A 12497-nucleotide genomic window follows, 5' to 3' on the forward strand; every position below is an offset into this window, starting at 1 on the left:
CCTATATCCTTAACATGTTATTAAAAATCTATCTGTGTATGTACAAACAATGTGTGTATATACGCGCGCGCTTTGCGTGTGTCATGCCGAAGATTGCATCGGTACCGAAAAAGTTTGTGTCGGTGGAGAATAGTATGCAGACGCGTATGTCTCCAAGATGCTTCGGCACTGCGAAGTGCTCGTGATTCAGGCCGCGGGCAAGATCGGGCGGATGATGCGGAGGACAAGGAGCCAGCAAGGACATCGGCACGTGACTCATGATTGCGTGTACAAGTTCGCTTGCCATTCGCGGCGTCGACAGTGGTAAATTCAGAAAAATCATATATATTATAACTATATATTTTCAACTAAATTTATAACGATTTACAAAAAAAGTAAATTTGAGATAGATATTTATAAAATAAAATGGAAAGTATATATATATATATATATATATATATATATATATATATATATATATATATAGAGAGAGAGAGAGAGAGAGAGAGAGAGAGAGAGAGAGAAATTATTCCATGAAAAAGAAAACAATTGCTAGTAAAGGAAGATATACTCTTATGTTATAAAAGAAAAGAATTGAAATGATTGTATAATATACCGAGTTGGCTGAAATCCGTCGTTTATCAACCATCAACTTTAAATAGATTTGATATTGTCGCATAAATAGATCAAGCGCGGCATCTAAAGAGCAAAGCCAGCAATTATGCCTGCCAACGTAAAGTCGCGTTACAAAATCCGTTACAAATTCTCGATTTTGCGATATTAGCATATTAGTATAAAAAGACAAATGTTTACAAGAATACAAATACAAAAATTTACAAAAATAATTTGTAAACTACTGATACTTTCTTTATAATTTATTTTTATTGACAAGCTTTTAATCGCTGGTCTCACCTTTATATAATATTGAAAATTGAAAAGGTACACATGATTCTATGTATGTAAATCGTTGAACTAATAAAAAATGTTCTTACTAAGATTATTGCTAAACAAAAACTGAAGAATGACGTTGACGTTGATTATTGGATATCTCGCGTGGATAAGCGTTGAATATTGAGTCAGTGCCGTAAGTAGATTATTACCATCAAGAGTCAGACTTGACCTGAAAATATGATATCGTCATATATATATATATATATATATATATATATATATATATATATATATATATGACCGATATATCGTATATATACATATAATATTTACTACAAAAAAAATCCACGTAGTAACTAAATATACAAATTTGAATCTTTAAAGTAAAAAATGAAGCTGAAACTTTCAATTACAATTCCGACGTTGAATTAAGGATGTTAATAACGAATCGACTGCATTTTTAAATCTCATGAGCATTAGGACGGCAGATATGTTATTTTCGTCCCACTTTGAAATGTAACTTTTTGTCGTCAAAATGTAACGTTTTGTAGTTCAACCGTTTAAAGTAAAATGTGGATATCTCTAAATTCTTTTTGCAAGTTGTTTTAAAACTTATGTCGCGAGTCTAATGTTAATAGATAAATAGCACGCTATCCAAGATAGAAAATTTTGCCCATCTGTTTTGTTTGCCCACGGTAAGAAATGTTTCATAGTACTTTACGCATCGGCATCGTTCGACGCACGCGGTTTTCATCTACGGACGCATGTGGATAAGCTACGAGGATAAGGCGAACGATGGGTTCACACGCTCGACTCCTCGTCAAGGCGATTCTGTGTGCCGCAAAGTCGGCATCACCGTCGCCATTGGCGTCCCGTAACACCGTTGGCTCGAGACACGATATCGCCGTCTAGGTTTCCAGGCCCGGCACCAGACTGTGGAAGGTCTGTATGTCATGGAAGGCGCGGCCGCAACTCTGGTTGTTGTTGCGCTCGAACTTGGTGAGATCAAAATGCTCGTCCAAGGATTGCAGCTCGGCCAGTCGTTCCTCCAGCGTCTTTGCCGAGTCGGCGAATCTGGAAAAGTCGCAAAGCCGATCGGGATCGACGTCGGTCACTTCCATCATATCGGTTCCCGATCTCGAGAGTTGCACGCTCGCGTCGTCGAGGTCTCCGACGACGGGGAAGAGCATGGAATGGCAGCTCGTGCTATCGACGCCGTTGCCGTTAGTCATTGCGGAGGTGCTCGTGCTGATGATCGTGCCGTTCGACCGCACGTCAGCCACGCCACTGCTCAGGCGGTCCTCCGGGAAGTCCAGATGGTGATTGCCGTTGTGATGCGATGCTGATTCTGGCTGAATCTCATCGATGTGCGAGAGCAAACGTGGCGTCGGCGGCAAGATGTAGAAGTCACTGAATACGTCGTCCTGCAAGTCCAAGTCATCGTGTCTATGCCGCTTGGAATTGAGTCCGTCGTTTCTCGAATCGTCGGCCAACCTACGTTTCATCACAAATAATGTCGACATGAGAATTACTTTGCAATGGAATCTAAAATATGGCACAAATATGCCAAGAGTTTTCTTAAGCAAAGATAAGAAGGAGAGGGAGAGAGAGAAAGAGGAAGAGGGAGAGGGGAGGGAGGGAGAGAGAGTCTGAGGCTAAAATTCTATCAGAGTAAAATTTATTCGAGATTATTCTATGCGTATATAGTTATTCGGTGCGTAGTACCTTTTCTTAGAGGAGGTTTCCTCATCCGTTACGTCGGCAATGAGGCTCCCGGCGATGTTATTCTCCTTGCTGGCGTCGTCCATGTACGATGCCACCACTGGGAGGGTACCGTAACTCCGTGTTTTCTCGTCTCGATTTTCACGCTGCAACCGTCGTACCGCGTTATTTATGAGAACCGATCGGCACAGGCTCGCTTCGGGGTCCTCGATTCTCCTCAGCTTGCCGGCAGAAATCTTGAGCAGACGGCGGCGTTCCTCGCGGGCGCGATATTTGGCGGAGATCATTGTGGGTCGGCTCCTGCGGATCACCAGATCCTCTTCCAATCTCATTTTAGAATCTGCGCCAATCAAGAGAAACACAAATGTTATTACAGTTATAATTTTTATCGTTACTATCGTTAGTAATCGTCAAAGGCCACGTCCATTAAGGAGCAACATGGGCTTCTCGAGTGCTTTGTACATTTTCAAATATCTTTATAAAGGCGATATTTTTTTCGCAACGTCGCGTCGGCGCCGATACAAATGAAATACAAAGCGCTGCGCGACACAGCGAAACGCTACTTTACAACAAGAGTCCCGTTCTTTCTCGTGCATACACTCGTGAGACGCTTAGTAGATTATTAGACTTCCGTCTAATATATTTGTAAATTAACGTATTTATTTATACAAATTATCATTAATCGACTAAAAAACTGCTGACTATTTGTTCAGTGATTCAACTTGTCACCAATTGTAAAGAAGGGAGTCACTTGTACGGTCTGCACTCGTCAATATCTCAAAATATAATACACAGCAAAAATATTTCGTGAGTCACAGTGATCTACAGTAGTCGAAAGGGTATTTGACGATTGCCAGTTTATTTTTTATTAGTAAACAATTTCAGCCTATGATAAGATTCATATCTTTTTTTTTAGTGTATCGCGCGAACTCACCAAGTATCTCCACAGAAGAGTATTCTATCGAGTAAGTAAATTATCCTTTACCTTTACCGGGTAAACAATTTTTAATGGTCGACAATTACTACGTTTACGCGAGCGTTACTTACTTCTGTAGTAACTTACGATAATTCACTCGTTCACGCGGAGTAAATTATCGTAAGTTACTACAGAAGTAAGTAACGCTCGCGTAAACGTAGTAAGAGTATTTGATTTATTACTATTTATATATAAACGCGACAAAAACTTTTCACACGTGGCGTTGTTATGTTTATTATAAAAGAGAAAGGGGGAGGGGAGGGGAAGGGGGGGAGGGGGAGAGAGAGAGAGAGAGAGAGAGAGAGAGAGAGAGAGAGACTACAGCGACTCCCTATTCTCCCTAACGGTACATGGCATGGAGAGGAGACGGTAAAACACGCAAGCGGGAGAGGCGGGAGGCTCTAGAAGGCAGGTCTGGCAGGTTGCAGGTTAGCGGTACGTAAAAAATTAATTTAAAAAAAAGGAAATTTTTTGTTCAACTTTGACATCGATTTTTGGGCATATTTGAACGGAACTCTTTTTAAAACCTATAGGGAACTCTAGAACTCATCGAAATCTATCCGGAACTACCATAAAAAATTCATTTTTTCAAAAATGGGAGGCGCCGTGAAGCCCCCCCCCTATTTTTAAAATGGTGTTTTTACCACTTTAAATGACGGAACTCTTTCTAAAAACTATAGAGAACTCTAGAACTCTTGCTGGGGAATCCAGAACTCTAATAAATTTTTCCGAATTTTGAAAAAGGGGGGCCAACTTCACAGACATGACTTGGTATGCGGTGTTCCGAGCATATTTTTCTTGATTTTACTTACGAGAAAATTCAATTCGAATAATTTAAAGACATGCGCCTCGTAAGATACAATTTTCATACAGCGCGATTTAAGTGCGCAAGATTACTACCTTCTCGTTTTTCTTGACACTAACTTTCTTCGGACTGACGAAATGAGCTTGATAATTACGTCTCACAGTATATCCGCATGTTTTGTCAAATATCACATATCGCGCAATGCAAAGGCTATACATAGTATATGGCGACTCCAAGGTAGCACTCCGAGATAGATATAGATATAAAAACATAACAGTTCATTACTTACTATGCCTTATTAACGCATCAGTTGATGCGTAGTAATTTACCATCGTAGATAGATTTTGTGTCGCTATCGTCGCTATTATGTCAATATGTGTAATAATATTTATTACACAATATCAATGTTAAATTTAGATACACACACGTCGTTATATCGTAAATGTCAATAAAATAAAAATTTTTACTTTTAGTAATTACTCCAAATATCTTTTATATTTGAGTTAAAAACATTATTTTTTAATTTAAAAATTTAGGCGTTGAAAGAAAAAGATATCGCGATCTAAACTCACTTTCTCGATTACTAACTCGCTAACTAACTCGAAGAGATGATTCAAAGTGTGCAAATGCTTCGCGTACCGCCAATCGGCAGGGCAGGTTAATCGCCTTCAGGAAGACGACGGTGATTAACGGCTATCGCGCGTTAAATATGCGCACGTGCGCGCCACAACGAGCCTAATTGTGAGATGTGGGTATGTATGCGTGTGCGTAAACGCGAGTATTGTGCGCACCTTCGTAGTCGAGATTAGTGTAAAAGTTTTTTCCGACTTTCCATTGAATATGAAGATGTCTTTTCTGCTGTTAGATGCTGACTATTCCAGCGCCGTTTTACGATGGATATATATGGCTCTGCGAATGTCGCGCATAGTCAACGGAGTAATGTCGGATTCTATTTAACAGCTGCGCGTTATCGTAGAAAGTATTATAAAATCATGTTAGCGTATATTAACAAAACATTATACACATAGGACAACGAAACATAGGAGCAGCGTAATTCTTATCGCGACATTTAAGAAACATTTAAGAAAATCTTAATTTTATAAGGCTATTAAAAAAATAGGCTAAGATCCAAAAGCCTTTTCGCGTTAGTTGATTGAAATAATATAGCAATATATTGTGTTTAATTTTTAAGACTTAAAAAACGCGCACGAGCGACTTTAACAAATCGAGTTATCACTTTAAAACGTTCACAGCCAAGACTGCCATTATCGTAATCTTATCAGCAACAGCATTCGCCACCGTGCGCGCATTGCAGGATATATGTGCATATTTCTCGGTCGTACGTCCGAGATATCGCATACGTCATATGCGAGCACGAATCCTTCGTACGTGTAGCAGTTTCGTGTCACGCGACTGACGCATGAAGAGCCTATATCCGTGAGATAAAGGCCACGATTTTGCATAAGGACACACAAGTACACGAGGTAAATGGAAATAAATGCCTTGACAAGGGAGACACCCGGTATACGAGGGACATACCATATTGTGCCGCGTAACTTACGCCGGACATTTCGTTCATTGTTCGAAACAGTTTGCGGATTTCGATTGCGAATAGTTGAGCTATATAAATTACAGATAGTTTATCGACGAAAGATGAATGGATCATATAATAGTTGGCCAATAATGTTTGCGCTGCGCGCGAGATTTCACGCACATTGCAGACCTCTAATATCTCTAAGTCTAGATAAATCTATACGATACGATGGCAGATTCTCTGTGAATGTTTCGGAATTTCCAATAACGTAAGTGTGTGTGTCGTATCGAACTCTACGGCTTAGTCGCACCTCGCACCTCGTACCTCGCACCAGTCAAGACAGTCAAGACAGTCAAGTCGAGCACCGACTGTTTTAGAGTGTCGGAAGAAGTCACGTCTGTGTCAGTAAATTCGCGCTGCTCGGCAAATATTGTTACATGAGCCCCACTTGTTATAATATCCGCTACGTGTGCGAGTCGAAGCCTTCATACCACTATCATATTTCGCTCAAACTTACAAATGATCGGAATCTTTACGGAAAATGCTAGGCATAATTTTGTTAATTTTAATCTTTTCGCGTCTTACTTATGTAATTCAATTTTACCGATGCGTTATGCGCAAAAAACGCATTTCTCATTGTCAGATGTACATTTGCAACAAATGAGAGTTCTAATACGGAGATGCTGTATGTACATACGATAAAACAAATTACGGAACACCCTTTTATCGATCGCGATGGAGTCTCCGGCGCGGGGCGCGGAGCGCGGTGCGCGGGTACTCTTGTGCCGAGCGGCGAGCGGCGAGCTACCGATTAGCGGAGAGTGCGCAGACTAGACGCCACTGATCTTCCTTCGTATTGTCTCGTTCGTTGTACTGTTCTTAACGGACGAATGTGGTTTTTAATCAGTTGCTACGCAACTGATACCGGCCGGACGGCCGACCGGCTTTAGAGATATAACTTTGCGTGCAAGTGCATGTAACTTTGTTCTCTCGTCTTTCGCGGCGCGGCGCGGCGCGGCGTGTAAGTTTCCCCGCAGTATGATAATTTAAAAAGTTATGTGAAATACAAAAGCTCATAAACGTGCTCGCGTGCTTCAATTTTTAGCGAAATCGATCTGATCGCGAAAAATCGAAAATATTTCGCGTTCAAATAGTTTTGACGTCACCGTACTATGATTTATACAGTGGTGTGATACACCCTGTATATTTCGATGAACGATAATTTGATAATGCTGTATATCTTAATATTCTTTAATAACAGAGGATTACAACGTACATATAACTATAACTTCAATTATAGCTCTCAAACAAAAATTTGTTTTTTATTATCGAATAGACAATTCCATATATTGCATATATAACGTTGTGATTGTGAAGATATGTTGTTATTACGAGATTATTTAAATTAATTATTAAAGCGTTATGAAAATTCGACTTTAATAGTATTGACGACGTACATACACGAAAACGACATACATGCAAAAGATGTTGATGGAGAACGAGCAAACAGCTTTCAAGTTCAGTGTTAATCGCGAACGTGATGATGTCATCGCAAGAACGATCACTGTTATTAATACTTTATGTATACGTAGTTCCATTCTATGCATTTAATTCGTGCTTTTTTGATTTTTAATACGAATGAAAGGCTCAAGTTTGATAAGTCAAACCGTTCGTTCGATGGATTCGTGCCAGATAATCCAATGCTGACGATTCAGCTTGAGAGTGTGAGAGTGAGAGTGAGAGAGAGAGAATGGGAGAGAGATTACTCGCTCCGTCCGCTCCGTTGTTCGCTCATTAAAATTCGCTATCCGCGATCGAGTGTACGTATATCGATCACAAGTCAACGGGCTCATAAAAATTCATTCGATTCCGGAATAAAAATACGTCTCGCGAGTTTCGTTATAAAGTTTAAATAGGACGCGCTTCTCCATTTCGATGCTAGTACAAAGTATTAAGCTATGAATCTACTATCACGCATATGGTGATGTTTTGCAACAGTCTTCACATTCCTGGAAATATATTTGCAAAATTAAAACATAGATATGTTTACTTGGATCAGCATTGGACAAAGAAGATATACAAGTGCAAATTGCGATGAGTGGCAGTCGTTCAGTAGTGGCAATAGTCGTTTTCTATTTGTGAAAACAATTTCTCGATTCCTTTAGTTTTTAATCCTATATTTTTATAATTCCAATAAAAACAATTTTTGGAAACTTGGTTATCGGCATACGAAATTGTGTCTCCGTTATATCAAATGTGCGTGATTCTCGAGTTCGACTAGTTTACGTTGCGAAGCGCACGCAACATTGATATTGGCCGTGTTCCAAACTCGTAAGAATCGCCTTGACGACAAGACTTTCTAGAACTTGTGATGGCCGGCGATTAATTTGCATTCCGGCATTACGCGAATATCGGTATGCTACCAGTCGCTCTCGGTAAAAGTGACACGCGCGATCAGAGGAGTGGTGATGCGAAATTCCGTCGCATCACCACGGTGCGCGGCGCGGCGGCGATGCAGGCCACCGCTCCGTGCCGCTTCGCGCCAACCTATAAATAATTCCTAATCCAGTGATCGATCGTCTTTTCCTCTCGCGAAGCGCTCCGCCAAGCAAACGATCGACGGGGTAGCCCTTCGTTTTTATCGTACGAACGGAATTGAAGGATTAAGTCGCCATATGCGTGTCTTTCATGCTTTGACCCCTCGACGCCGCGTATAATGTATAATGCGTTGCGCATGAGGGTACGATTTAAACTTGAACAGTTTTAATTATACGCGAACGGTTTGTCACAGGACTTGGATTAGGACGGACTAGTTAGAATATCGAATTAATTACAAATGCAATAATCTACGAATTTGCAAACACAAAATAAGATATTAAAAAAGATAACTACGTGGTGTAAGACATTTATCTATCTTTTATTCTCTCTTGTTTCAAGACTTGTTGCTTATATTTACAATAGAGTTGTAAATAGATTATAAAATCTCAATTCGTGCCTTCGATCACGATTCGTACACGATCCATTTAAATTCTGATTCATAAAATTTGCCTTAATGACGTAACAACAATACTGATGCAATATAAAAATGCAACAAGATTATAGAGAATGATGTCACGTGATAAATTATGTTATGCAAGATGAGAACAAACAAAGGTTATAAGATTATAAGATATATTACGGTAGCGGTGATACGAACAACATAAAATCATGATCGTGTAGCGAAGGTTTCCGAATTATTTCAGCGAGCGACATTAAGCCGATTGAGCGGAAGGAAGAGAACTGCGACGCTTCTAGGTTGAAGACTACTTCGAGCGGCCCACTTTCTTCTCTTTACTTTCACACTGCTGCGCTGCCGCTGCAGCCGCCGTTCTTCTTTCATAGCGTTTGCCACCCGGCCGGAGGCTTCGGGTAACTCGACGTGAAAACTGCGAGAGGTTCCTTGTATGTAAACGCTTGTATCGTGTGTACATACAACACTACTACAGCTGTCACCCTGCTTGGCGCTCAATGACATATTTGCCGACTAATTTGGGATTGATACGTATTCTTAACGAAAATATCTGGACGATAAAATTTCTCGGGGTAAAGGTAAACTTAGTTTACTCCTTCGCTTAGGAGTAAACGCTTTGCGTAAATTTTAGCTTCAAATTAAGGTGCAAATAAACGGATTAACTTATATTCTCCAATTGACTTTACGTAGACCTTTTTAATTCGAGGCTTAAAATGACAAAGATACGTTATAGATAACGATTGACGCGATAAGTCGTCCTAGATGAGACCAATCGACAACGTAAAATCAAATCCCAATCGATTGAAGAATATATTTGGAAAGAAAAGCTGACAAAGAGGAACGGAAAGCGGAATACTTTGTATACACGACGCGCGGCGGCAGCCACGCTCGATATCGTCGTCGTTCTTACAAGACATGCAAGCGTGGCGTCGAACAATTTCTAACGGGTCTTGATTTCCTCGGCCGCGCCGAGGGAATTAAGAAGAGAGTAGAGCCTGAAGGTTAACCCACGTTCGCGAAGCAGCAATGCGCGAGCAGTGCCCCTCGCCGGTATGTTCCTCATCCGAGAATCGTGTCCGTGTCCGGTACTCCGCAAACGAGAACGGATGCATATGTTTCGCATTAATCAGGGAACACGCACACGCTTTTTTTTATGTAAACTTATGGCGCTTCGTGCGTTGTGCTATTTTTCCATTCACGAAAAAGTACAACTAATATTAAATATTGAGTCATGCGCAAAACTCTAAAAATCGATTTTTAAATTGCACGTAATATTTTCATGTCAATAATCGCCTAGTTATAATAATTATATACACAATAACTAAAAGCGCAATCGTCGAAGGTTACTATATCTATTAAAAAATTTCAAGTTAAATCAATAAAAGGTCATTCGCGACATTTGGATATATTCAAAGCGCTAGGTACGTATAAGTCGCGGTTGTGTCTGATTATTTTATTCCACGGTTAAAAAAAAATTGTGTTTAACTTCGTAAGGCGAGGGCGTTTCCGACTCTTTCGATGTTTTTTTATATTACGAAAAGTTCAAGTGTGCCCGCAAAGAGCGTAGTAGCGTAGTAGCAAAGTACTTAGCATAATCTCGCTTCAAGATGGCTACGTCCTGACGAAGTTGCCTCAACTTTCGGGCGATACTGGCGATAGTGTACATCGGCCGACGATCGATGCCGGATGCCATTTTCGAATTCGAATTCCGGCCGCGGACGAATATCGGAGAAACACGCTCGAACCTCGAATTATCTCAAGTTGCCGGTGCATAGTCAACGTCCCAGTTCCGTAAGTTATATTATGCGAGTACGCAAATAACTGCGAAATGGAATTTTAAAAGGGAGGCCAACGTGCGTTCGCCGATGCGTATAGCGTATAAAGCAGATATCTCACGCGCGAGCTCGAGACTCGAGCACCGGATATCGTCTCTTATACACGCGGGTGTCCGTTCCGTCGAGTAATACGCGTGCAGCGAAATAGGCTATGGCAACAAAGTCACGCGATTTTGCTTGAAAAACATTTATTCGATCATTTAACATCGAAAGAGAGTAATCGAGCAATCACGTGTGCATTGTAACGTAAAGTTTGATTACGGAAAGTTGTATTACTTTGTAAATTAAACGATCCTAAAAAAGTTTCTTTAATGTAGCGCATAGTTACTTCCCCCGGCGCAATCTGACCCCGTTTTACGATATCGAAAAAAAGTTTTTCATCTCGGAGATTCCTGCATTATTAGTGCGCGCGCGCGCGCGCGAGAGAGAGAGAGAGAGAGAGAGAGAGAGAGAGAGAACGGCGAGCATTTCATCGGATCATGTAATTAATATACAACTATATATAAAACAAGAACATTGAAATATGAAACGTGTAATATGTGTTATTTTTTACAGCGTTTACCATCAACCGACCGATTGTATTGGACAAAGTAATGAATTTCCATCGGAAAATATATCGGAAGTGACTGGATGCATCGCGTCGTGACTCGTGAAACGTTAACATTGTTGTTTTATATCTCGAGATAAATTCTCTAAAATATAATGGATGGAAATTCACTATCAAGGTATAACAATCGTCGACAAAGAAAAATTTGGAAATCAATGTGTGACTGATATATATATATATATATATATATATATATGTATGTATAGATATATCACACGACTTTTATCTGTGACAATTTCTTGTGCTTATCGATAACAAGAAACGTTATCGCACCCGTATCGAACAAAGGGTCGCTGTATAAAAAGCTGATCGAATGATATATTCTCACTCTCACGCGTTTCTCTCTCTCTCTCTCTCTCTCTCGTAAAGATATTTTTATTTACATCATAAAATTCTTATTATTATATAAAAATTAATATATTTACGTTATTCAAAGTAAGATATCTAAGTAAGGAATTTTTTCAAAAGGAAACATGTCCCTGATTTTCAGTGAAAAATTAGGGGTTTGCGACATTCGAGCATAAAGCATTTTTCGTGTCCCGAGAGTTAATATCATCGACGATATCGATTACGTTATAAGTATCGGGAATCGATAACGAGATGCATCGCCTTCTCTCTCGGCATCGCATCGATCGCAATACGACCTGTAGTATCTAATAGTGATTCGAGTCTTTAATGATAACGTCAAAATTAGAATATACATGGTTTAGAATATACGGTTTCGCCGTATAACTGATGTAGCAATACAAGTTGAAGAAAATACTCGTGTCACATTAATATTCGTTGGTGGAAAAAAAGATATATTTTACAATATACAAAAAGAATGCCTTGATACATAAACTGACAATGAGAAGAATGCGATACTCTCGAACGACCCATTTTCTACAAATGTAAAAAATATTTGTAACTTTTCTAAATGCAACATGAGTTAGCGATTCCCTAAAAAAATCCTGCTTTTTTATATCGTTGTGTATTATGGAAAGTTTATAGAAATCTTGTCCATAAATATTTTCTTACTATTCTTTTAAGAGTTCAATTAGAACTCAATATAGTATATTGACTACTCTCCTTATGTGCTTGATTTAATAAGCTGTGTGTGTGTGTGTGTGTGTGTGTGTGTGTGTGTGTGTGTGTGTGT

The 12497-nt window shown here is 39.8% G+C and overlaps 1 protein-coding gene across 3 annotated transcripts in view; it reads right to left on the reverse strand.

Annotated features, from left to right (window-relative positions):
* Nucleotides 1–1195: 1195 nt before the first annotated feature.
* Nucleotides 1196–12497, reverse strand: part of LOC112463214 — a 105218-nt gene continuing 93916 nt past the window's right edge. For 2 of the 3 annotated variants that reach the window (XM_025029446.1, XM_025029445.1), the window contains 2 exons: nt 2596–2932; nt 1196–2364 (listed from right to left, as the gene is read on the reverse strand). In XM_025029446.1, coding sequence (XP_024885214.1) covers nt 1779–2364; nt 2596–2932 — 923 coding nt within the window. In that variant the 3' untranslated portion in view covers nt 1196–1778. Of the gene's footprint in view, nt 2365–2595; nt 2933–4662; nt 4794–12497 lie in introns of those variants that run through there. The other variant, XM_025029447.1, reaches the window with a different exon arrangement.

This window comes from Temnothorax curvispinosus, unplaced genomic scaffold, assembly GCF_003070985.1.
Source record: "Temnothorax curvispinosus isolate PA1 unplaced genomic scaffold, ASM307098v1 QBEX01013129.1, whole genome shotgun sequence".
NCBI classification, from domain to species: domain Eukaryota; kingdom Metazoa; phylum Arthropoda; class Insecta; order Hymenoptera; family Formicidae; genus Temnothorax; species Temnothorax curvispinosus.